The 25015-nt window shown below is 46.0% G+C and overlaps 1 protein-coding gene across 1 annotated transcript in view; it reads left to right on the top strand.

Annotated features, from left to right (window-relative positions):
* The window catches only part of Ralbp1 (ralA binding protein 1), a 37106-nt gene continuing 12091 nt past the window's right edge, over nt 1-25015 (top strand). Inside the window, exons 1-3 of the mRNA XM_027920670.3 lie at nt 1-102; nt 19821-20111; nt 22143-22601. Coding sequence (XP_027776471.2) covers nt 19868-20111; nt 22143-22601 — 703 coding nt within the window. The 5' untranslated portion in view covers nt 1-102; nt 19821-19867. The remainder of the gene's footprint in view (nt 103-19820; nt 20112-22142; nt 22602-25015) is intronic.

The following is a 25015-nucleotide window of genomic DNA, read 5'->3' as shown; positions in this document are numbered from 1 at the left end:
GGAATGGGGCGCCCGAGGCCGGCCCGGGGCGCGGCGCAGAAGGCGGCGGCCGCGGCCGCAGTGGCAGCGCCGGGGCGGGCGGTTGCGCGGCGGCCGACGCAGGTCAGTCGCGGGGGACGGTAGCACGGGGTCGCGGGTTGCCCTCGCGTGTCACTGGGCTCGGGCGGGGGGCGTGGCCGCGCGGTGCTCCTACGGAGCAGACTCGTCTTCTTTGCCCCCGGGCTCGGCCTTCCGCCCGCGGGCGGCCGCCTGGCTCACCGCTCCCGTGCGGGGCCTTCGGGCGGGACGCTGGCCAACACCGAGCTGCGGAAGGCGCGGGGCACCGTGCGCTGAGGAGGCTGCGGGAGGTACCGGGCACCGAGCGCAAGGAGGTTTCGGGGGGCACCAGGCACCGAGCGCGAGGAGGCTGCGGGGGGCACCGGACACCGCGCGCAGAGGAGGCTGCGGGGGCACCCGGCACCGTGAGCGGAGGTGGCTTGTCTGGGGGCACCGAGAGCGAGGAGGCAGCGGGGGCACCCGGCACCGTGAGCGGAGGAGGCTGCGGGGGACACCGGGCACTGCCGCGGAGGAGGCAGCGAGGGCATTCGGCATCGTGAGCGGAGGTGGCTGCGAGGGGCACCTAGGGCAGCGCGCAGGGGAGGTTGCGGGCCTGGCGCCTGCGGGCAGGGTCCTCTGCAGGTCTCGGCGGGAGTGGACTGCTCGTCTGCGTTGGAATTGAGACTTCCCCTCCCACATCACTCCCGGGGTGTTGGTGCGGGGTGTTGGTGCGCAGGCCTGCGGGCCAGCTTGCCCTCGCCTCTTCTGCATTCAGCATTGCGAAACAGGTTTACAGAACAGCCCCCACCTCCGTCTTCCAGAAGTGGTCACACTAGTTTAAGTTTTGGCGTTAGGTACTGCAGGTGGCCACTCCTTGAGCAAGCGGCGCGTGTTAGCTGGAGGCCTAGCAGCATGCTCGAGGGTCAGGAGAACCTTAGCTCGTGGTATCTTGAACGTGCAGCCATGTGGACACTGAATGAGCGTCGCGCCCTGCCCAGCCTCGGTGGGGAGATTTCCACTAAGTTTCTGCCTCTTGGAGTGGAAGCATCCTGCTGCAATCCTTCGGACAGTGCTCTGTCGCACTTAGCAGTCATTCCCCAAATACTGGAGGGTGATAAGGTGTAGGCCCATTTGGGTTTGGTGTTCAGGGAGGCAGCACTTCTAACGAAATGAGACTCAATGAGAAAGAAAACCTCACTTCTCTTCAGAATTGTCTGCGTGATTTGACAGTTTTTTGGATTGTCTTCTGAAAGGTATTAATTACTGTGGACTGTATGGGCAGGAGTAGGCAGTGGATCCCAATTTCCGTTTGATGCTCTATAGGTCCAAGTGGGATATGCTGGTTTTAACAGTAAATGCTGATAAGTAAATTTTTAAAAAGTAACAAGAAGCAGTGTAAGATGACCTAATTTTCTCACTCTTCAAAAGCATTATTTACTGTAGGTCTTGCAGGGACCATTTTCTCTAAAGTAAAAAGACGGAAGTGGTATCAGAAGGCTTACATCAAGTTCATGCAGTTATGGTTTGTGCAGCTATATTTGCAGAGTTTTTGCTTGGCAAGGAGAGATCAGGTTCAGATAACCCAAAAGTATGTTTGTTCTTTTTAAGATGCAAAATCCATGATAGAAGCTTATGTTAGCATTTTTAAGAAGGAACAAGGAAAAGCGCTGATTATTTAGAATACAAGAATTACTGTGTGGTAGGTTCTGTGCCAAATAAAGATGGTTTGAATATGGATTAGACCATACGGCCCCTTTAGAAGGTCAGACTTGATCTTTTACTTGAATCATCAGTGAGTGCAATATAAATATATTTGTTTGGGCCTCATGCATGCTAGGCAAGTGCTCTACCACTGGGCTATACTACCAGTCCACAGATGCCTTATGTTTTTAATATTGCTTTGATTGGAGAAAGCATGGGTGTTCAGTGATGTACAGAGGGGTGTGGTTGATTTGCGGGGTGGGGGTGTGTGTAGGTGTGTATTGGGATTTAACCCAGGGGCATGTTACTACTGAGCCACATCCCCAGCCCTTTTTTATTTTGTATTTTGAGATAGGGTCTCACTAAATTGCTGAGGGCCTAAGTTGCTGAGGTTGGCCTCAAACTTACAATCTTCCTGCCTCAGCCTCCTGAGTCTCTGGGATTACAGGCATGTACCACCATGCCTGGCTAGTGGTCAGTTTCTTAAGGGAAGCCATCTGTTTGTGTTCTAAGAGGTGGCTCAAGTCTTTGATTTAGGGGAGCACCACTTGGGAAGAGTTTACGGATAACAAGTTATTCTGGAAACAGGCCTTGGAGAACAGGGACACTTAAAGCCAGAAAGAGGAAGAATTGGAAAAGGAAATTCCTAGGTGTTCAGAGATACAGAGGAATCATAAGAAGGAATGTAATCAGAAAGGAAGCTGTACTTGACAACAGTTAGTGGTTTGGACATGAGGTGCCCCCAAAGTTTCTGTTGGTGCAGGACTGTTCAGAGGTGAAACGATTGGATTGTGAGAGCTGCAACCTAACCAGCCCAACCTAGTTTGAGAGGGCTGACTGGGTGGTAACTAGGCAGGTGGAGCAGGGCTGGAGGAGGTGGGCCCCTGGGGACTGCCCTGGAGGGTGTATCTTCCCTGTGACCTCTGCCCCCTCTCCTGATCTCTGCTTCCCAGCTGCCTGAGTGGAGCAGTGCTCCACCTGCCCTTCAGCCATGTTGTGCTGCCTCATCTTGGACCCAGAATAGTGTACTGACACCCTGGAGTGAACCTCTGGAACCAGAACTAAATATAAATAAGCCTTCCCTCCTTCAGGTTGTCCCTGGCAGGTATTTTGGTCATAGAGACACAAAGCTAACACAACAACCAATTCTTTGGAGAAAAGAAAATCTTTTTTTTTTTTTTAAAAAGGAAAGTGCTCCTTTAAATTATTTGAGTAGTTGAGTAAAACAGGATTATATTAGGAGTCTATCAAATTTGATAACTATGAGTTATTGAGTTTAATAACTCAGTGATTTTGATGGAGTGGTTGGGGAAGGAGCGCAGCAGCCATTAAGCGAGGCAGGGTCCTGCAGAAGTGCAGTGGGGACTTGGGGAGTAACTGTATCAGCTGTGAAGGGAGGGGGCCAGGTGAGCAGAAGGTGACCAAGCCTTGTGGAAGCGGTCTTTAACACGGCAAGGACTCAAAACTTTCACACAACATCTTTTACTTTAAACAGTGTCTTCATTGAAATATAATTCACAGACCTATGATATTAACCCTTTTAAAGTGCGCAAGTTCAGTGGTGGCTAGTGTATTTAGAGTTGTGCATCCATCTCTCAGTAAGTTTTAGAACATTTACATTAAGCCCCAAAAGAAACCTTTTACTAGCCTCTCCCAAGCTGGGGGTTGAGGGAACCTGGATCTGTGACTGTTGGTCAGTGCAGGTGGCACCGTGGGCTTGTGACCTGCAGCTGAAGCACGTGCCGAACACTGGGTTCTGTGGACTAATCAGAGTGCGCCCAGTTGGTGACGGGAGGTTGGAGAACTGGGGTTTGGTGTGGATGACAACGATCACTTGGTGTGAGAAGAGTCAGGAAGCGCTCCTGTGGAGCTTTCATGCTTAGCGTTTGAGCAGCTGCCGGCCGCATCCAGAGCAGCACCCCACTTCATAGTCCAGCTCTCCACATCTTTGCCAGCATTTGCTATTCCCTTGGGGTTTTGGGCTGTCCTACAGTGTGCCATGGTGTCCTCTGGCGGGTTTGCTCCCATTTCCGTGGTGGGTGACGGTGTGTCTATGTGCTTGGCAGTTGCTTGTGTCGTGTCTTTGGAGAAATACCTATTCAGGTCTCTGCCCATGTTTTATGGGGCTGTTTCTTTCGGGACGGAGTGCTCAGAGCTCTTGATATATTGTGGATACCGGGCCCTTGCCAGATGTGTGGTTTATGAATACTTCTCTCACTCTCGGTCGGCTTTTAACTGTCTTGATCGTATCCTCTGATGTCTACAAGTTTACAGTTTTGAAGTATAGTTTACATTTTTGTTTGTTGCTCATGCTTTTGGCATCATACCTAAGAATCTATCGCCAAATCCAAGGATGTGAAGATTACCCTCCTCTGTATATGATGGCCAATTTCAAGGCCAGCTTCAGCAACTTAGTGAGACCCTGTATCAAAATAAAAGTTGAAAGGGCTGGGGGATGTGGCTTAGTGGTAAAGTACAAAAAAAAAAAAAAAAAAAAAAAAAATTACTCTCCTCTTTCCTCTAAGAGGTCTTTGGTTTTAGTTCTTATATTTAGGTGTTGATCCACATTGAGCTACTTTTGTTTATGGTGAGAGGGTTTATTTTATTGGTTGTGGTAAGCCAGTTATCACAGTTGTCACAGCTGCCCCATCTGATGAGATCATTCTCTCCTGACTTCCTTGGTGAAAATTAATTGACCGCAGATATTTGGGTTTATTTCTGGACTCTCAGTTCATGTCCATTGGTCAACATATTTATCCTGCTGGTATCACATATTCTTTTAATTACTGTAGCTCTGTAGTATGTTTTGGAATCAAGAAGTGTGACTCTCAGCTTTGTTCGTTTTTCTCTTTTGGCTCTTCAGGGCCCCTCGCAAATGGGCATGGCAGAAGAAGCTGTCAGCTCAAGGCCCCCAAGAAGCAGAGGGAGGAGAGAGGAAGGATAGGCCCTCCCAGGGCACTCAGCAGTGACTTCTCTCCAAGTGGGACCACCCCGTGCTAGTCTCTTCAGCCAGGATCAGTGGAGTAATCCACTGAGGAGGTCAGAGCCCTTATGATCCAGTGCTTTCCCAGAATCCTACCTCTGAACACAGGAGGCTCTGGGGACATTGCAGAGCCATGCCATAACACCCATTGTAAATCTAAAAAATATTTTAAGTTGAAAATGCAGCTGATGCCATGATAAATTCGTTGTAAATCAAAAAATCCTGAGTTGAACCACAGGAAGTCCAGGTGCTCCCCAGTACAACGCACTTGCGTCCTGGTAAAGCCACACGAAGTGGGGGGGATCTTTAGCTGACGCATCCTAAGTTGGGACCATCTGTGTTAAGTTCTCTGGCTGTCAATCTGAATGTCTTTCCATTTATTTAGATTTCCTTTCATTTCTTTCAACATAAGTTTTCATTTTGTAAGTCTTTCATTTCCTTTTTGTCATATTCACTGCGTATTTTCTGTCTTCATTGTGTGTCTTGTAACTTTGCTGCATTCCTTTACCCAGTCGTTTTCTAGTGTATTTGTTTGGGGTTTCTATATAAGATCCTGCCATCCACTGAGAGCAGCAGGTCCACCTTTTCCTCTTGCGGAGAGATCTTTTCATTCTGTCTTCCCTGGTCCCCGGGAGAGCTGTGCTGAGTGGAAGGGCACCCTTACTCATCTTCTTCCTGCTCTTAGAGAGCTTCCGGCATTTCACCTTGGCTATGATGTCAGCCGTGGGTTCCACTGTGACCTTTTCAGTGTGAGGGATTCCCTTATATTCCTAGTTTGTTGAACATGTTGCCTAATTTCTACGTACTTTTTTACTTTGTGGCATTTTTGTCTGTTATTGATTTCCAGTTTTATTTTGTTATGATCAGAGAACATAATATGCTTGATTTTCATTCTTGTGTTTCCCGAGTCTTGTTTGGTGATCTGTTCTGGAGAAGGTCCACGTCCCCTTGAGGTCGTGTGGCAGAGTGGCTCTTCAGCTGTGCTGGGTGTCATTGGTTTATATATTTTTCCAGTCTTTCTGTCTGTTACTGAAAGGGATCATTGAGCCCTCCTGTTGTTGAACTGTTTCTCTTGTCAGTTCTCTCATTTTTTGGTTTGTGTCTTTTGTGGGCTTTGTTATTAAAGGCACATATGTTCATGATTTTAATATTTTATTGATGGGTTTACCATTGTCATTACATAATACTCAAGAGGCAGACCATTTTGTGTAGGGTTGGCCTAGCCAGTCTAGTCTCTTGGTTACTCTTCATATGGAATATTTTTTCTGTCCTTTTACTTTCAGCCTGTCTGTACCTTTCAATCTAAAGTGAGTCAGTGGACAGCATATAGTTGGGTAATTTATTTAATCCATTGCCAATGTCTGTCTTTTGTTGTTGTTGTACTGGGGACTAAACCCAGGGGCACATAACTGCTGAACTGCACCCCTAGCCTGTTTTATGTTTTTCTTTTGAGACAGGGTCTCAATACGTTGCTTAGGTCCTGGCTAAGTTGCTGAGGCTGGCTTTGAATTTGTGATCCTCCTGCCTCAGCCTCCCACACTGCTGGGATTAAATTATAGGTGTGTACCAACATGCCCAGTAATACCTGCCTTTTAATTGAGGAGTTTAATTTGCTTATATTTAAAGTAATTACTAATAAAGAAGAACTTCTTCCATACTGCTATTTCATTTTGTTTTGTTTCTTTTGCAAGACAGAGTCTCAGTATATTGCCTAAACTCAATAGTCTTGAGAGATCCTCCTGCTTCAGTGTCCCTCATAGCTAGGACAACAGGTTTATAACAGATTAAGGTATCAGATTAATACCTTCTTAATTTCAATAGTATAAAAAACTAGTCCTACATAACCCCACCCCCTTTATGCTGTTATTGTCATAAAATACATCTTTACATATTGTATGTTTAACACTGATTATAATTATTGCTTTATGCAATTGTCATTTAAATCAAGAGAAAGAAAAGAGATACAGACAAGTCTACATTTGTACCGGTTTTTGTATTTACCTGTGTAGTGACCTTTGCTATTATTCTCTTGTAGATTTGAGTTACTGTCTAGTGTCCTTTCATTTTAGTGTGGATGCTGTTGAGTATCTTGTAGGGCAGGTGAGTCTTCTAAGTGTTGAGATCTCCGTGTTTCTTAATCTGGGTATGTCTTAATTTTCCTTGGATTTCTGAAGATAAAGGTGCCAGATAAAGACTTCTGCTTGATGGGTTTTTCCCAGTTCTCTGGTTACATCGTGCCTCTGCCTTCTAGTCTCTGGCATCTGGTAAGTAACCTCTTGCTTTTTTCCAGATTCTTTGTCTTTCAGCTGTCTAGGCTTGTTGTGGTAGCATCTCTTCCAGTTTATCCTACTTGAGTTTGTTAAGTTTCTTCCTTACGTTGGGAAGTTTGGTTCATGCTGTCCTCGGGTTTTCTTTTTGCTCCTTCCTCTCTTCTTTGGGGACTCCTGTGATGAATATTTGCAGTCTTTTGTTGTCCCAGATACCTTTCAGGCTCTGTTATATTCTCCTAATTCTTTTTTCATTGTGATCCTTGGACTGATCTATCTCAGTTGACTCTCTTTAAGTTCATGATTCTTTGTTCTGCCTGATTGGATCAGCTTTTGAGTCCTTGCAGCAAATTTTTCATTTCTGTTATTGTCCTTTTCAACTTCAGGATTTGTTTGATTCATTTTTTAATAATCTCTGCCTTCAGACTTCTCTTTTTAGTGAGACAGAATCCTCTTGCTTTCCTTTCTTTAGGTAGGGTTTCCATATATATGTGTGTGTGTGTGTGTGTGTGTGTGTGTGTGTATTAGTTTTAGGTAGACACAATATCTTTATTTTACATTTATGTGGTGCTGAGGATGAAACCCAGTGCCTTGTGTATGCTAGATGAGCACTCTACCATTGAGCCACAACCCCTGCCCTGAGATGGTTTTCTTTGGTGCTTGAATATGCTTAAAATATCTGACAAAGTTTTTATGTAATAAGTCCAGTGACGCCTTCTTGGAAGCAGTTTCTGTGATTCTGTTGTCTCCTGTGCATGGACTGTTTCTTCTTGTTTCTTTGCATGCTCACAAATTTTGTTTAAGCTGAACATTTGTGAATATCCTAATATGACAACTGAAAGTCAGATTCCCCTTCTCCAGGCTGTTGTTGCTGGTCATTGTAGTTGTCCTTAGTTGGCTTTTCTGGACTAATTATTGTAACTTCTGTGGGGTTTGTCATGTGTGCCAGTGGAAGGCTCTGTTCTATTCACTTGGCAATGATTGGAAGAGATTTTCTTAAACTCTTGGAAGCAAAAGCATCTCCATCTTTGCAGAGGTATGCTGTCCCCTGTTGGGGACACCTAAAGCACTCAGCCAGTGTGGTTTCCTGTTTGTGCAGAGCCTCAGGGTCTTTGACAGGTCAGAGTATAGAACCTTCTCAAGTCTTTGCTGAGCACCTACGTGCACAGCCTCTGTGCATGCAAGCTGCCTCTGGATTCCTAAAAGGAAGCTGGCGCTGTCCCAAGCCCATCTTCCCATCCGTGGCGTTCTGTGGCCTGCCTTCTTAGGACGGTTGCTCATCATTGCTTGCCTGTTACCCACTGCTTCAGTTGCAGTAGCCGAGCCACGTGTCTGTCAGTGCTTCTGGCAGCACTCCTCGCGCACCATGGTGACTTCTGCTCTGGGAGAGTTCCAGGTCAGTTGCGCTGGGTCAGATAAAACCGGTCTTCTGAGCAGGTGTTTCACGGGTCCACAGATAGGCCAACCGCTGTGTTTGCTGAGGAGGTTTATTCCGCTGACCAGTACTAAAAATATAGGCTGTGATTTTCAAGGCTGTCACTGATCTGGGGACCCCAGGATGTGACCAGAGGGTGTGTTAAAACATCACAAAACTCGTTTCTTACCAAGATTCAGTTGTTTTTCCTGAGTAAGCTCTGTCTGGGTTATTGTAAGCTTTTGGGTAGTTTTCAGGGTTCTGAAAAAGATGTTTATGGCAGTTTTTGCCAATTTTTCGTTTCTGTCATGGAGGGTGGACTTTGGTTTCCTTATTCTGCCCCTTTCATCACTGTTGTTCATCCAGCCAGCTCTCCAGCCAGCTGTCTCTCTGGCTATTTCTTTGCCAGTTAAGCTGCCTGTATCACGATAGTTCAGTGAGTTTCTTGTAGCACTTTTTTCTTTTCTCTCTTCTCTGCTATGTTTCTTTCTTTCTTTTTTTTTTTTAAGAGAGAGAGAAGAGAGAGAGAGAGAGAATTTTTTAATATTTATTTTCTAGTTTTCAGTGGACACACATCTTTATTTTATTTTTATGTGGTGCTGAGGATCGAACCTAGTGCCCCGCGCATAACAGGCAAGTGCGTTACCGCTTGAGCCACATCCCCAGCCCCTCTGCTATATTTCTAAAGATACAAGGTAATGAAGATTTTTTTGGCTGTCAGACATAGTGTTGAGGTAAATATTGTTTTATTTACATCCTGCTCATTGTTTTGTATTTGGGGGCTGTGGTTCTGACCCTGGAATTGCTGGACCAGTGTATTCATTTGTTAGCTTTTTAAAGATGTCTCTGATGTATGTCACTTTATGCTTCTGCCAACAGTAAGAGACTGTTTCTTCACCCCTTCCTTGCAGAGGTGTGCTGTCCCTAGTGTTGCCACCTTCCGTAGTCCTGGGTGTGGAACTTGTTTGCCTTTAGAAAATTGGTAGGTGCAAAAGGGCATTTCTCATTGCTGTTCTTTCATTTTAAGAACATCTTTTATAAGTGCATTTTGTTCCTATCCTTTACTTATTTTTGTTTTATTAAAAATGACTATTTATCATGTCTAGTGCTGTATTTTTTTTTCAAGTTTCTTGTCTTCTTGAATATATAGTATTTTAAAAATGTAACTGAAATTTTCTGAAGGGCTTTTCAATTAGAAAATTAAGGAAATGAAAAGCAGTAAAACTCTTCCAGACTTTTATGTGGGGCATATATTTTTAAATTACTTTTGTACTTTTGCCTTGTAGCTGGATAACAGCACAGAGATTGCGGCAGTTAGTGAAAGGTCAAGCCCATGTTCCAGACTGCTTAGAGTTGAGTCCAGGCGATTTGTTGGACCCCAAAGCCCGTTACTTTCCTACACTGCCTCTCCATCTTTGTATTTCCAGTTCCCTTGTAGGGTGATGTTAGAAGAGAAGAAAATAATATTGTTGCACTTTTAGTTAAAACCATTTAAAACATTTTTTTTTTTAAAGGTCATGCTCACAGTTCGCAAGGGTGAAAGCATGTGTCTTCTCTACCCGTTTTCCTCAGCCATCCAAGATCCCTCCCAAGGGATGGCTCCTTATATTTCCTTGCATGTTCTTCCAGAGGCATGTCATAACATAACTAAAGGTGTGTGTAAATGTGCGGATGTCCATTATGAACAGTGGTGATGTGATGCGGAGAAGAAGGGACTCAATGTTTGCTGAGCACCTGTGATGTGATAGAGCCATGGGTCCTTTATATTTGGATCAAGTTTTTCAAACAGATCATCCTGAAAGGTTGTTTAAATGTGAATGTTTTACATATAAGATTATTGAAAACAAAAATACTGATAGAATTGTTTTTGGAGCTTGACACTTATGAAACGTGGTAATTCGTTATGAAGTGAAGGTTAAATTAATTCAGGAGCACAAAATTGAGAGCCAGTTATTGTTGATAGGTTGAGAATAAAACTGCATATCACTTCCATTCTTTAAAAATGAAGTGATTTGTCAGTCCTAAAATGGTATTTTTGTGTGCTGTTAATCTCATTTATAGCTAGTGACCTTTCATAATGTGCACGTTAGGTGCCTTTAGGTGAGTGTACAGTTGGCCCTCTGTGTCCACAGGTGCCACATCTGTGGATTCAACCAAATGGGGATCAAAACACAAACAAAAAACACTCGCCAAAATTGTACCTGTACTGAACATGTACAGTTTTTTTTTTCTTGTCATTGTTCTCTAAACAGAACAGCATAACAGCTGTTTACATAGCCTCTACATGGCATTAGGTGTTATAACCAATTGAGTGATAAAGTGTAAGGGAGGGTTGTAGGTTATATGTAAACACTGTACCATTTTATACAAACCACTTGGGCCTCTTCAGATTTTGGTATCCACAGGGTTCCTGGAACTACTTCACCCATGAACACCTGGGGATGACTGTTTCTCTCTTCGCTCACTCTTCCCTCCCCTGCCCTGCCTCTTTGTTTCCTGAACATGGAACTAGGGCTGTTCTACTACTGAGCTACATCCCCAGCCCTTTGTGAAATAGTCTGGCTAAGTTGCTGAGGCTGGCCTCAAACTTGAATCTTCCTGTCTCAGCCTCCCAAGTCACTGGGATTACAGGCGTGCTCCACCATACCCAGTTAGGCATATTGCTTTAATTATATATAATTAAAGTGTACAATATTGGGAGGCTGTGTGGAAAACCTGAAGTCACCATGTGATTAAGTGAATTTCTCTGAGTCACATCTGGGGCTCTAACTAAAAGTGTGTGGATGAGCACCTAAGTCTGATGACATTTAAGAAGGGTACAGAAAAAAGCACTAACTCCAGAGTGTAGTCTGTTCAGTGCACCCTGACAGTGTTGCTAGAGTGAAGGGTGAGTTATACAACAGCTGAGCTGGATGGGGGTCCTCCTGTGGGGTGTGCGGGAAGAGGATGGGCACGCCTGAGTGAATGCTGGTTGGTGTTTACTGGAGACTGTCTGTCGTGGAGAGCATTTCACTCCTGGTGAGACTCGGCCTCCTGCCTGTTCTGCATAGTCTGAAAGGTCACCCCTGTCCCATTTCAGCTCATAAATGTAAAAGAATAGTAATGTTCATATCTTAAGAGAAAATCCCTTGTATTTTGAAAGATTTCTAGTCTTCCTTTTTGTGGAATATGGATTTTTAAAAATATTTTAGAGTCTAATCAGAGTAACTCCTCAGGCTGGCATAGGAAGTGAGATTGTGTTGGAGAGAGCTGGCACAGCAGGCTGGCCTCTGGGGCCCAAGGTGAGCAGCTCCCCAGTGACGCACAAGTAAGATGTGGCTGAGCACCTGCTTTTTTTTGCCGAGAGTCTGAAATTTGGGTCCATGTCAGGCAGCCTTTGGGAGAGCCTTAAGAGAAGCTCAGAGCTGATGGCTGTGGTGCCTGGCAACCACACACGCCCTCTTACTGAGGATGCAGTCACATCCAGCATGACCCATGGCCCTGGAAGCTTGCCCTGAAGTCCTGTGGGCTTTGCACCCCTGCCTTCCCTTTGCGGCTTTGCACGGCGTTCCTCTCCATAGTAAATCCCAGCGATGAGCACGGCCATGTGCTACGCATGCCATGGGTCCTTCTGGAGAACCCCTGAGCCTGGGTGTTGTCCTGGGGACCCAGACAGCACTTGGACCTGAGGTGGAAATTGCTCCAGCTTGTTTGCACCCCTCACAGTTGGAATTCTTCTCTGTTAGGTGTTTCTTTTGGTATTTCCTTATTTTGAAGTCATATAATCCAGCTGCTTGTTCTTGAGATCCTGGTGGCTGACATTATCCATCATAAGATAGCATGATGGAGGAGGATTTGGTACTCTTCTGCCCTGTTCCACGCTTCCAGTCTCCAGTGTGCATTTCTCCTGCCCTTGGGGACTCCTCTCTGGTCTCCCTGTGGACTGGTTGGGCACAAGTGGCTTTTCCTGATCCTTCCCTCTGGGGCTCTCCAGGGTGGAATCTCAGGTCTCCCTATTGCTTCTTCTACTGCCTGGTTTTTGTAGGGTCTTGAGAAGACATGAGATGCATGTCTCATAAAATATAACTGCCTTTATTTCATGGTTATTAAAACCTGGAATGATTTTGGGGACCCATTAGTTTTGAAACTACTCCCTTGCACCCTAAAGCTTCCAGTGTCCTTGTTGGGTGCTCCCACCCTGTGTGTCAGCTGTTTCCGGCTCCCTCACCGGCAGGAAACCTTCATACCATCTTCGTAATCCCTCTTCCCTGACGTGTCAGGGCATCTTTTGCCGTTCTCTCCTTTCAGTGTGGGGCACTTAGTTGTCCATACAACCTGGACCCTGTAGGTTTGGTGCAGATTCTTTCTACTTCACTGGAAGAGCTATGTATAGAGACTGCTTGGGGGAGTTCAGCATTCCCGGGCAGGAGGTCCCACTGTGCCGCGCTCATTGTTCAGGCCGTGATAGGCCAACATCCCCTTGTTGGCCGCAAGTTGGAGATGAGACTTGCTGCTTGTTTTTAAGAATCATGAGATAAGAAAAAACTGCTGGTAAATTTAAGCCTGTTATTTTTTAATAAAGAGCACTTGCAAAATATTGGATCTGAACTTGCGAGCTAGTCCAGCAGGCTCTTGGCTTTCTGGCTTCTGTTTTTAATGTTTAGATGATATTAAGTTCAGTACACCAGGAGATTTATTCTCAAGTCATTCCAGGAGGTTTTAACTTAGCCATCTTGATTACTTTCTTCTCTATGCTGCTTTGTCCCTTTGCACAGGTGAGTGATTCTTTTTATATGTGCTAATTAATACTGGTGCTTGAGCAGAAAAACTATTTTAAGAACCATGTATATCCTCTTCTTTTGGAGAAATTGAAATAGTTGTTTAGTTCAGTTTGAGTTTTCTTTTTTTTTTTTGCTTCATCTCAATTTTATACCTGTTCTTTGAACTTGAAATATCATTCAGTTTCAGAGGTAGAAATGTTTTGGTTCTAACGAGTAATTCCAGATTTGTGGCTTTATGCTTTCCACTTCTAACTTATACTCTCTGTTAGTTATGTAGAAGTGACTTTCTTAACCTTCTGTTCTCTCTGGAGGGAAGTTGTTTTTTTTCCCCAGGTGTCAGCCACATGCTTTTGTGTTGGTGTGATTTGGAGATAATATTCCTGTGGTAGTGTTTTGAGTGTGTACGTGTGTGGGGGGTGGCATACTGACACACAAGTGGAGCAGCAACGTTTGAAGAGCAAGGTCATCTTTTAATGGCTCATAAAGCATCCATGGCCTTTTTAGTTTCCTACTCAAGAATTTTTATTGAGATACAGTTTGTATTTGGTGAAACACCGTGTGAAATTTTACCCACTGTGCCGGCCGCACTTGGCGTGCCTGTCCAGGAGGGGAATGCAGCCATGGGCGGATCCTGAGGGTTTTCTCTTGCTACTTGTTTCTTGGTCCCTGCCTCTTCTCCCCTCCCCCCAGTTCTCAGCTCCTTTGACACCTAGATGAAGCCATGTTCTAGAACTTTGTGAGTAGAGGCTGAGTTTGCTTAGTTGGAGTGCTGGGGCCAGAAGTGTCTTGAACTTCTGTGCAGCTTTGGAATACGTGCACAAAGGCAGTGTGATGTCTTGGGCCGTGACCAAGTCTAAACATGAAATTTGCGTTCTTGTGCACACACAGCCTGCTTTTGGAGCATCTGCGTTCTGACTGGGACCCATCCCAGGTCAGGTGTGGAGCTTCCTCCTCCTGTCCTGTTGGTGCTCAGGAGGTTTGGGGTGTTTCTAGTTTTTAGTGGTTTGGTGTTAGCCCAGCGTCCACACTGTGGGCAGAGTTGATCTGATCGGAATTCTTTTTGTTTCCGTTTCTCTTGGGCAGATGTTCAGGAGTGGAGTTGCTGGGTCTTGCCAAGGTGTGTTTACCAGGACACTCGAGCAGTTTTCCAGAGTGCTCAAACTGTGTGCCCCTTCGATGTGCCCCTTCAGACTGGTCGCCCCAGGTCCTTGCCAGGGTCAGGACTGTCCTTTTCCCATTGCTATTGGTAGCTCAGTGTGATTTCGGTTTCATGTCTTGGATAGTTAGTGATGCGGGGCTTTCATCGTGTACTTACTGGCCATTGGTATATTTCCATTTTAAACTGCACACTTCTGCAGTTTGTGTGTTAGGTTGTTCTGTAGTTTGAACTGGAATGTTCCCAGAGACTCATCTGTGAGGGGTTTAAAACCCGGTGTGGTGCCCCGTGGGAGGTGGCCTTTTCTTGGATCACTGGAGGTGGCTCCTCAGAGGGAACAGTGACACCAGTCCCCCTCCTCTCTCTCCATCCCAGCCACGAGGTGAATGGCATGCTCCACACATTCCCTGCAGTGATGTACCGCCTCGTGGCGCTCAGAGGAGCAGGGCCCTGGATCATGACCAAGTCCTCCAAAACCACCAGCCCAAATAAGCCTTTTCTCTAAGGTTGATTCTTCTTATATACATATATTTTTTTCTTAGCTGTAGGTGGACACAATACCTTTATTTTGTTTATTTATGTTTATGTGATGCGGAGGATCGAACCCAGTGCCTCACATATGCAAGGCAAGCGCTCTGCCACTGAGCTACAACTCCAGCCCCGCTAAGGTTGATTCTTCTCGATGTTTGTTATAGTGATGGAAAGCTAACACAGAATGTCTCTTTCTTTTTTGAGTTGAAGGACATCTTACTGTAATTTTAAATAATATCCTTTGATACACACACATATACAGAGCTGTTCCTCATTATCCACAGGGGATTGCTTCCCTTGGATGTTGTGTCCAAGATCCCTGTGGGTACCAAAAACCCATGGATACTCCAGTCCCTTATAAAAGAAATGGCATATTATTGCATACAACTTATATACATCCTTCCATGTAATGTAAATCCTCTCCAGACTGCTCAGAGCACCTGATATGTGCAGACACCATGTGAATGCCTGTGTGGCCTGGGGCCTGATGGCAGGGAGGGTCTGCACATGCCCGGTACACATGGGTTTCCTTCCACGGGTTTTTAATGTGTGGTTGGCTCCAGGGAAGCAGAGCCCCTGGACTTGGAGGGCTGACTGTACTTGTGTCTAGACGCACGTCTTGGCCTGGCCATTCATTTTCATAGTAGCGTCTTGACGAGAAGTCCAGTTTTTATTGATAATATCATTATGGTGTTCTTGATAATATCATTATGGTGTTCTGGTACTCTCCAGGAAATTTTTACCTCAAAAATGTGTTTTAGAAGTTTTATAGTTGTTAGTCTTTACATTTTAGGTCTGTGATTTGTCATGAATTGTATTGTGTGTGACTTGATGCAAGGAATTGAGTCACATTATTGTCTGTGTGTGTCCAGCACCATCCAGAGGGCTTCCCCTCCCCATCCAGCATGGAGGAGTCTTATTGAAAACCAGTTAGCTCTACACCTGGAGTGTTTCTTGGGTTCCCCATTTTGTTTCCAGGATGCGTCTGTGTGTCATGTGGGCTTTGGCACCACACAGAGTCCTTGTAGCTTTAGCGTTTCCAGCATCATTGCTTCACCTCTGTGATGTGAGGCCAGAGGACCTCAGGGCCCAGGGACAGAGCTCCGTGACAGAGCACTTGCCTGGCCCATAGGAGCCCAGAGGTCCATCCCCAGCACTGCTAAATGCACGCAAGACCCTGAGAGGCAGGAGAGGTGCCTCGGGAGATGCTGAGTTCCCAGCGGTTTTTCCTGGCGCTGTGATTGAACCCAGGCCTTCACACATGCTAGGCAAGCACTGTACATTGAGCTGCGTCCTCAGCCTCCTTTCAAATTTCTTTTTAAAGTTTTTTGAGACAGGGTTGCCCAGGCTGGCCTTGAACTTCCAACATCCTGCTCAGCCTCCTGAGTAGCTAGCTGTGTGTTACACGGGCTGTGGTGTTACAGGTGTCTGCCACCACACCTGGCATCTTCTTTTAAAAAATCGGATACCTAGGGTTTTTAGTTATATTTATCAGGAGGAGTAGGGATAACTATGGTTTATTTAAATTTTTAAAAATGTATACCAAATTATCTCTTACCACAAAAATAGGAATTTCTGGGTTTTGGTATTTCCTTACCTCTGGATGTTTATACTTGAATTTTCCATTGGCCATTTGGAGTCTTTTGCTTCCATGGCGTTCAGGCTTGTGGTGTCCCTACCCCCCAGGTTACTCTGCACCCTTGTCCTCATTTGAACACGCTGCTTTTTCCTTCCTGCTTGATCACCTGCCTGCTGGCCCTGGCCCTCAGGGCTGCTGCAGCTGCCCCAGCTCTGTGGTGATTAGGTCCTCTCAGTCCCTTCAGATTTCTGGAACAGCACTGAGGGCGGCATTGCATTGCTCTAGAGGCTGGGAAGGCCAGCTCTCTGCTCCACCTGCGTACCCTGGGGTGGAAGCAGCAAGCCCTGGTCTCTTCAGCCCCTGGCCAGGACACTAATGTGTTCATGAGGGCCCCACCCTCGTGACTAGTCACCTCCAAGAGGCCCTGCCTCTAATACATCACCCTTGGGATTACGTTTTAACTTGGGGTTGGGGGAGACACAGTCCATAGCACAAATCAGCAACTACTGATTCTGAGTAGATCTTACAACATAGTCTGTTAAATGCTTTATGATCAAAATGTTCTTTGTCCATCTAGTAAGGGAGATGCATAAGGAGGGTAGTGCACCAGGAGGACTTGCCAGTGCCCCAGGAGCAGGAGTGAGCAGCAGCTGTCTGGTGCTGCTGCCAGCACCCTGCCCTCCTCCTCACAGTGGCCTCATCACTGGCCAACTCTGCAGGTGGTGACAACCCCCACCATAGCTCCTTGTCCTGCCCAGCCCTCCTTGTCTCCCGACGCCCTTCCCAGGGTGCATTGGCAGTGCTGCTGCTGTTAAGCCGGTCTCCTTCCTTTTTGCCCAGGGCCCACGCCCACAGGGCTACCCACAATATCTAACACCCTGCCCCATACTCTTCCCTGCAGTGTCCTCCTGAGGGCAGTGTGGTGGGAAGAGGTTTTTTTTTTTTTTTTTTTTTTTTTAAGAAAGAGAGAGAGAGAGAGAATTTTTTAATATTTATTTTTTAGTTTTTGGCGGACACAACATCTTTCTTTGTATGTGGTGCTGAGGATCGAACCCGGGCCGCACGCATGCCAGGTGAGCGCGCTACCACTTGAGCCACATCCCCAGTCCCGGGAAGAGATTTTTTGAGTCAAGTGGCTCCCATCCTTACCTCTTGCTCTGTGATTTTTTTTAGATACGCTACTTAAGCTTTCTGAGCCTTGATTTCTGTGGAAAGGGGGAAAAGTACCAATTTTCTTACAAGCTGTACTAAGGTTAATTTAGGAAAGTTCTGGAAACTTTAGGAACTCCTATAAAATTTGGATCTGTATCCTGAATTGAAATTTAAGGCCAACCGTGAGACTCATTCTTTCTGATCTTTGTCTTGGCAGTACATTTGCTGAGAACAGAGGAGGTTCTGTTAGTTTATTAAACAAGCCCTCAAGCATTGCCATGGGTTGGGTTAAGTGTGGGACTCAGATGGGCCCAGTGGGCGTGTGTTCAGATGAAGATGGGGTGCAGTCAGTGCCGTGGTGTAGGTCTGCTGAGAGGGTCCTGGCCCCACAAGGGGCAGCCCCTACAACCTGTGCTGAGTGGGTCGAATCACAGGAAGGGCTCCTGGGGCCAGGGTTGCTGGTGCTTGATCTTTTATTTTTAAGCAGCTTTGTTGGGTAACAGTTTATATCCCAAGAAATCCATCTACTTGAAGTGAAGAGTTGCGTGGATTTTAGTAAATGTACAAATTATGTAGCCATTGTCGAAGCCACGAGTGTTCTCCACCATCCAGAAGGTTCCTGCCTGTCGCAGGCCTGACGTGGAGCACGGAGTGACTTAGCCGTGCAGCACAGTTGAGAGCATGGCCGGGTGCAGCAGGGCTGTGTGTCTGACAGGAAGCTGTGCTCTTTCCCACAAGCTGTGTGTCAGCCTCCATGGATGCTGGGACTATTTCCTTATCCGTGAGATGTAATCACTTGTCTGATTGAACTGTACCTCCCTCTGAATTCCTGAGTCCTGTGTTTGCCTAAACTTAAGGTACCTTGGATTAGTGGAAAGATAGGGTGCACTTTCAAAAGTGATAACCAGCTGAGTGCATGGTACACGCCTGTAATCCCAGGAGCTCAAGCCTAAGACAGGAGGATCACAAGGTTAAAGCCAACCTCAGTAAAAAGGTGCTAAGCAACTCAGTGAGAACCTATCTGAACATAAAATACAAAAAAATAGGGCTGGGGATGTGGCTCAATGGCCGAGTTCCCCTGAGTTCCAACCCCGGTACCCCCTGCCAAAAAAGTGATAGCCAAAAGACAGGGCCCATCAAGGAGAACACAAGGATTGAGCCAGGCACTGTGGTGCTTGCCCCTGCTCGACTCAGGAGGCTGGTCGCAGCAGGGTTGCAAGTTGGAGACTAGCCTGGGCAACTTAGTGAGACCCTGCCACAAACATTGCCAGTCTAATAATAGAAAAGTAGCTCTCATTCTTAAAATTATCATTGAAGTTTAACATTGTTTTCATTGTATATTTGTGAACTGTGAATAAGTTTTTGATGAATTGCCTATTCACATTGTCTAGTTCTCTTGGTTTATTTCTATTTTCATTCATTTGTAAGAACTCTTTGCTTTTTAAAGAAATTTCCTATCTCAGTTGACAGACGTTTTTGATATTTGCTTGCCTTTTAACCTTAAGGTCTTTTTGACTACAGGGTCAGATTTACCAGATATTTCACTTACGGCTTATGGAGTTTTAAAACTGCAAAATAACCTCAGCTTAGTATCATAATAATGTCAAAAAGGAGGAAGAACTAATTAATCTAAGTAGCTTTTAAACTTGGCACTTTGACTACTCTGTGTCTAAAGAAGAAAACAAAGCAACCAAATTTTGAACTCTTCTTGTTTGTCCTTTGGTGGTATCTGCTGTAGTGAAACTTGTGTGTGTTTTAGGGTCGATCAGTAAGGGCTCCTTTGCTTAAGTGTAACTGCCGCACAAAATACAACGGCTCTTAGAAACACAGGCTTGTCTAATCGCATGCAGTGGGCAGTCACAGTCAGTGACCTGTGATTGTGTGACTCCTTCAGTCTGTCATTGAAGCATTGTAAATTTTAATGATGTGAGCTGTTCATATGTAGTTACGTAAGTAGTCTAATTTATTATTCAGTGAGGTTTTATGGTGCGTAGCAGTCAAAATGAGGCCCTTTACATTAGCTAGTTCTTCCTCAAGGAACTGTGGATTCTGCCTGGAGAACCCCAACTCTGATTTCCAGTTGGTTTACTTTACTGATACTTGAAGGTCCTAGCGTGCTCAGCTGTGAGAAGGGAACTTGAGATAATAAAATGAAGGCGTTTTTAAAGGGGAGTTGTGGGGGAACTGCTTGCACTCCTTGGCTGTTGGATGGTCAGACTGATGCCTCTGTTCTCTGCACAGGTGTGATGGGCAGGTGAGGAGAAGCCACCTCCCTGTCTGGTCTCAGCATGACCGAGTGCTTCCTGCCCCCCACCAGCAGCCCCAGCGAGCACCGCAGGGCCGAGCACGGCAGCGGGCTGACCCGGACGCCCAGCTCCGAGGAGATCAGCCCCACAAAGTTCCCTGGACTGTACCGCACGGGCGAGCCCTCGCCCCCCCATGACGCCCTGCACGAGCCCGCCGATGCGGCGTCGGAGGATGAGAAGGACCATGGCAAGAAGAAAGGAAAGTTCAAGAAGAAGGAGAAGAGGAGTGAGTGCCCTCTGCCCACAGTCAGGCTGGCGTGGCCCACGTTCTTGCTTTTAGGGTCTCGGTTTTCACCTATTGAAGTTGTATTTTGGGGTCTTAATTTGACACACAAATTACCAAATTTCCAAATACGGTAAAAGTTTTCTAGTGGACATCTTTTAAAATATATAAAAAGAGGGCTGGGTTGTGGCTCAGTGGCAGAGTGCTTGTCTCACACATGTGAGGCACTGAGTTCAATCCTCAGCACCGCATAAAAATAAATAAACAAAGATATTGTGTCTGTATAACTAAAAAAATATTTTAAAAAAACAGACACTGGAATTTTGGCTGAGAGAGCCTTGCATTCTCAGTAGGTTTTGTGGGCATTTGGGGTACACTTTGGTTGGAACTGAAAAAGGTAGTTACTCCTTGTCATAGGCCAGTGCCACAACCTTCTGAGGCTCCCATTCACTGGGAGGATGCAGCCCTCTTGGGTGTTTTAAAGGCAGGTGAGGTGAGTTGGTTTAAGTTCAGTATTTATTTTGGATCTCATGGTGTTGGTTGCCCTGTGGAGCAGGCCTAGTGCGCGTCTCAGCGCTGCAGACTGAGGAGCAGGTCAGCTCCTAGCCCCAGGGCCTCAAGAGACAACCGGCTGATGTCACACCTGGCTCGGTGGGGGCCTGCCCCCTCTTCGGCTGTCTCTTCCGCCCATTCCTGTTCCTTGCTCCCAGCAGTGACTGTGCACCTCTGTGGCCGGACAGTGTTTCACTGTGTTCACACACTAGGATCGATGTACCCGCTTTGCTGCATTATCATTAGCTACTTTCATTTTTCAACTGTTGTGAGGAGCACTTTCCTGCAGTCCTACCTTTTTTCCCCTTATTATTTATTTATTGATGTTGTAGATGGATGGAATGCCTTTATTTTATTTGTTTATTTGTATGTGGTGCTGAGGATGGAACCCAGTGTCTCATGCATGCTAGGTAAGCGCTCTGCCACTGAGCCCCAGCCCCAGCCCCTCATGCCTGTCTTTTGGTGAGCGGGTTTATGCATTTTTGCTGTGTGTGCCTGGGCATGGAAATGCACACTCTAGGCCTTGAGTCTTGCAGCTCCAGGAGATCCCAAAGAACAGCTTTCCAGGTGGTCAAACCAGTTCACATTCCTGACAGCAGTGCATGACAATTCTTCTTGCTTTACGTCATGGTATTTTGTCCTTAAGATTTTTGCCACCTGGTTAGTGTAGGATTCATGGTATTTTAGTTAGATGGTAGCTTATGAAATACCTTTGATTTTATTATAAAGTAGCTTATAGCTAGCTAAGAAAAGGAATGGGAGAGTTAGAGACATTAAAACAGAAGCCACGGGCTGTGAGGAGGAGGTGCAATGTCACTAAGCCGAGGAGTTTGGGGCTAGCCTGGCAGCAGAGCAGGCCCTGTCTCAAAAACAGTCAAAACACAAAAGCTAATTGTGACCTGGTGTTAAGGCCATGGGGCTCTAGGTCAGTGTGAGAGAGCAAAGCTACTCTGCCAGCAAAGGGGTGACACATTGGCCACCATCCAAGAGGGGGAGAACCTCTTGGAGCAGTCTTCCCAAGAGGTGGCTGTGGTCTCTGCCCCAGTCAGCAGAAAGAGCCCAGTAGCTGGTGACAGGAGAGCCAAGCCTGTCAGGAACCATCAGAGCGGTTTCTGTGGTGCCTTGAGACTGCATTGAAAGCCCAGCTGAGGAGCCTGGGTGGAGAGCAGGGTCACCGGGAGAGAGGACACTCTGCTGCAGGGCCCATTGTGTTTGTCCTCAGTGTGGACCTCCAGCACCCCACTCACACGCCTGCACTGTAGGGCCAAGGCCTGTGCTCTGCCTGTTGCCCTCATGTGGCTGGCAGGGGCACTGCCATTCCTTGCAGCTAGCTGAGCACAAAGCCTGCATTTGCAGGGCTGAGGAGGAAAGCCAGAGAGCTGGCGCCTGGGCACCTCTGCAGCTGTGCTCTTTTCAGAAAGCAGATGGCCACTTTGACACTGAGCACACGCGTAACTCACACTCCCTGCGTTTCTTTGGCAGCTGAAGGCTATGCTGCCTTTCAGGAAGATAGTTCTGGAGATGAAGCTGAAAGCCCTTCCAAAATGAAGAGGTCCAAGGGAATTCATGTTTTCAAGAAGCCCAGCTTTTCTAAAAAGAAGGAGAAGGATTTTAAAATAAAAGAGAAACCCAAAGAAGAAAAGCATAAAGAAGAAAAGCACAAAGAAGAAAAGCATAAGGAGAAGAAGTCAAAGGACTTGACGGCAGCTGACGTTGTCAAACAGTGGAAGGAAAAGAAGAAAAAGAAGAAGCCCATCCAGGAGCCGGAGGTGCCTCAGGTGGATGCACCCAGCCTCAGGCCTGTCTTTGGGATCCCTCTGGCTGCTGCGGTGGAGAGGACCATGATGTGCGACGGCGTCCGCCTGCCGGCTGTGTTCCGCGAGTGTGTGGACCATGTGGAGAAGCACGGCATGAAGTGCGAGGGCATCTACAGAGTGTCAGGTATGGGGCGCGCCTCGCTGCTGGGCTGTGGACCTGAGCTGCTGTCTCCAGCCTGTAGGGAGCGCTGTGGCCTGTGCCGCAGCCCGAGCGTCTCCCTGGCCCTTGCAGTTGCAGCCGCCACCACCTCTTTGTCTGACAGTCTGTTTTTGTAAGCATTTGCACCTGAGTTGTTCGTAGCTCACAGCAGCAGGGACAGGATGGAGGGAAGCATTTGGGGAGCATCGTCCAGCAGGGCTGTGCTCAGAGCCTGCTTGCTCTCCCTTCTGCCCTCTGGGCTGCGTGAAGCTCAGTGGTGGGAGGGCCTGTAGTGAGGGGTGGGCAGTGAAGGAAGCTCCGACAGCCTTGCACTATGGCTTTTGAGTTTGACTGAATGCTTGGGCCCCAGGTGCAAATGCTGCCGCTAGCCCCCTGCAGCTAGTACGTGGATCACTGAAGAGGGTTTTCCATTTATCTACATCCAGTGTGTATGAAAACTTGTTTCATAGTTGGCACAAATTTATTTTATATTTGGTGTCTAAAATCAAGCAAATGGTATCTTATTTAAAAGTAAACAGGTTTCTTTCTTCCAAAATAGACACCATGCTGCTCTGGGTGAGGTTCTGAGCTGGAGGCATCTGTGTCCCTCAGCTCCATGACTCACCTCCAGCATCACCCACTTCTGTTCAGAGAGTTATTTTATGAAATCAGTTGTTGGTCACATGTTTTTGTGAGTTAAGTCATGTGCACTGGGGACATCTGCAGAGCTTAAGAAGCTTTCCACTTACTGGGTTCTGACACATTTGCAGCAGGTAGATTTAATACTTAAGTTTGTTGAGAAGGGGCAGATATTTTTGATACTTAGGAAAATCTTTACACAATCTAATAGATAACTTGTCCTTGAATATTTAACACGGTAAGAGTAGTTGGTCTACGGGGCTGCAGCTGTAGCTCAGTGGTAGGGTACTTGGGGCAGGTTCCATCCTCAGCACCACACAAAAATAAAATAAATAAAATAAGGGTATTGTGTTCATCTACAACTAAAAAAAAAAAAAAATTAAAAAGAGTAGTTGAGCTACTATTTTATAGAAAACAAAGTCAATCAAGAAATGAATTTGAATTGATACTTCCTTAATATTATCTAGAATTAACACTTAAACATATTTGCAATTTTGATTTTTTAAAGAATAGTGTATGGGGCTGGGGCTGGGGCTCAGTGGCAGAGTGCTTGCCTTGCATATGTGAGGCACTGGGTTTTGATCCTCAACACCACATAAAAATAAAAAAACAAAATAAAGATCTTGTGTGCATGTATAACTAAAGAAAAAAATTTAAAAACCCCAAGAATAATATATGACAAATTGTGTTTTTAAAGATTTAAGCAGTAATAATACAAGCTGCTTTCCTTATATCACCTTGATAGGCATGAAAAATTTTGGTATTAGGTGAAAGTTTCTCTGAAGAGTTTCTGGGATTTGTTCAAAGGACTCTTTTTTTTCTCTGACCTGTTTTTGATGTTTTTGTTTTGCGTGTTTTCCTGGGGAGTCAGAGTGGCAGGTTCTCTCTCTTCTGAAAGCATTCAAACTGAGCTGTCTCCCTGGTCTCCTCCTGGGCCAAGTGCTCACCTGGACAGTACCGTCAGCACAGCCTGCTGTGGTGTGGTGGGTGCTAGGGACTTTCCTTTTTCAATGCCATTAATATTTTTTGCTGGGGATTATTTGGTCCTCACTCATATATCATTCCCAACTTTAAAACCAATGTGAAAGACAATTGAAGCAATTTTATGTTTTTAATTTACTTATCTACATTTTACTGTATCTGTGTAATCTTTCTCTCCCAGGTACTCCTTATTTGAATGTCCAGTTTTTAAAGGGAAAACATTTTGCCCGTATTTTTATTGGTACATTATGCTCGTACCTGATGGTGGGGTGTGTGGTCGTTTTTCTTTATGTAAATAAAACTCCATTGTGCATATATACCACATTTTCTTTATCCATTCATTCATTGACAGACATATAGACTGGTTCCATAGTTGAGCTGTTTGTGAACTGGGCTGCTGTGAACATGGGTGTGCATGTATCTCTATAGTAAGGTGACTTCAGCCGGGCATGGTGGCACACACCTGTAACCCCAGCAGCTCGGGAGGCTGAGGCAGGAGGATCATGATTTCAGACCAGCCTCAGCAATAGCAAGGTGCTAAGCAACTCAGTGAGACCCTGTCTCTAAATAAAAATACAAACTAGGGCTGGAGATGTGGCTCAGTGAGTGCCCCTGAGTTCAGTCTCTGGTACCAAAAGAAAGGATGATTTTATTTCTTCAGCATAAATACTAAGGAGTGGCATAGCTAGGTCCTGTGGTGATCCATGCCTGGTCTACTGAGGATTTCCATGGTAGTTGTCCTAGTGTACAGTCCGCCAGCAGTGTGGAGTGTTCCTGTT

The sequence above is a fragment of the Marmota flaviventris genome, chromosome 16 (genome assembly GCF_047511675.1).
Source record: "Marmota flaviventris isolate mMarFla1 chromosome 16, mMarFla1.hap1, whole genome shotgun sequence".
NCBI lineage: Eukaryota > Metazoa > Chordata > Mammalia > Rodentia > Sciuridae > Marmota > Marmota flaviventris.
Note: the sequence above shows the minus strand (reverse complement) of the source record. Positions and strands in the feature narration are given on the sequence as shown.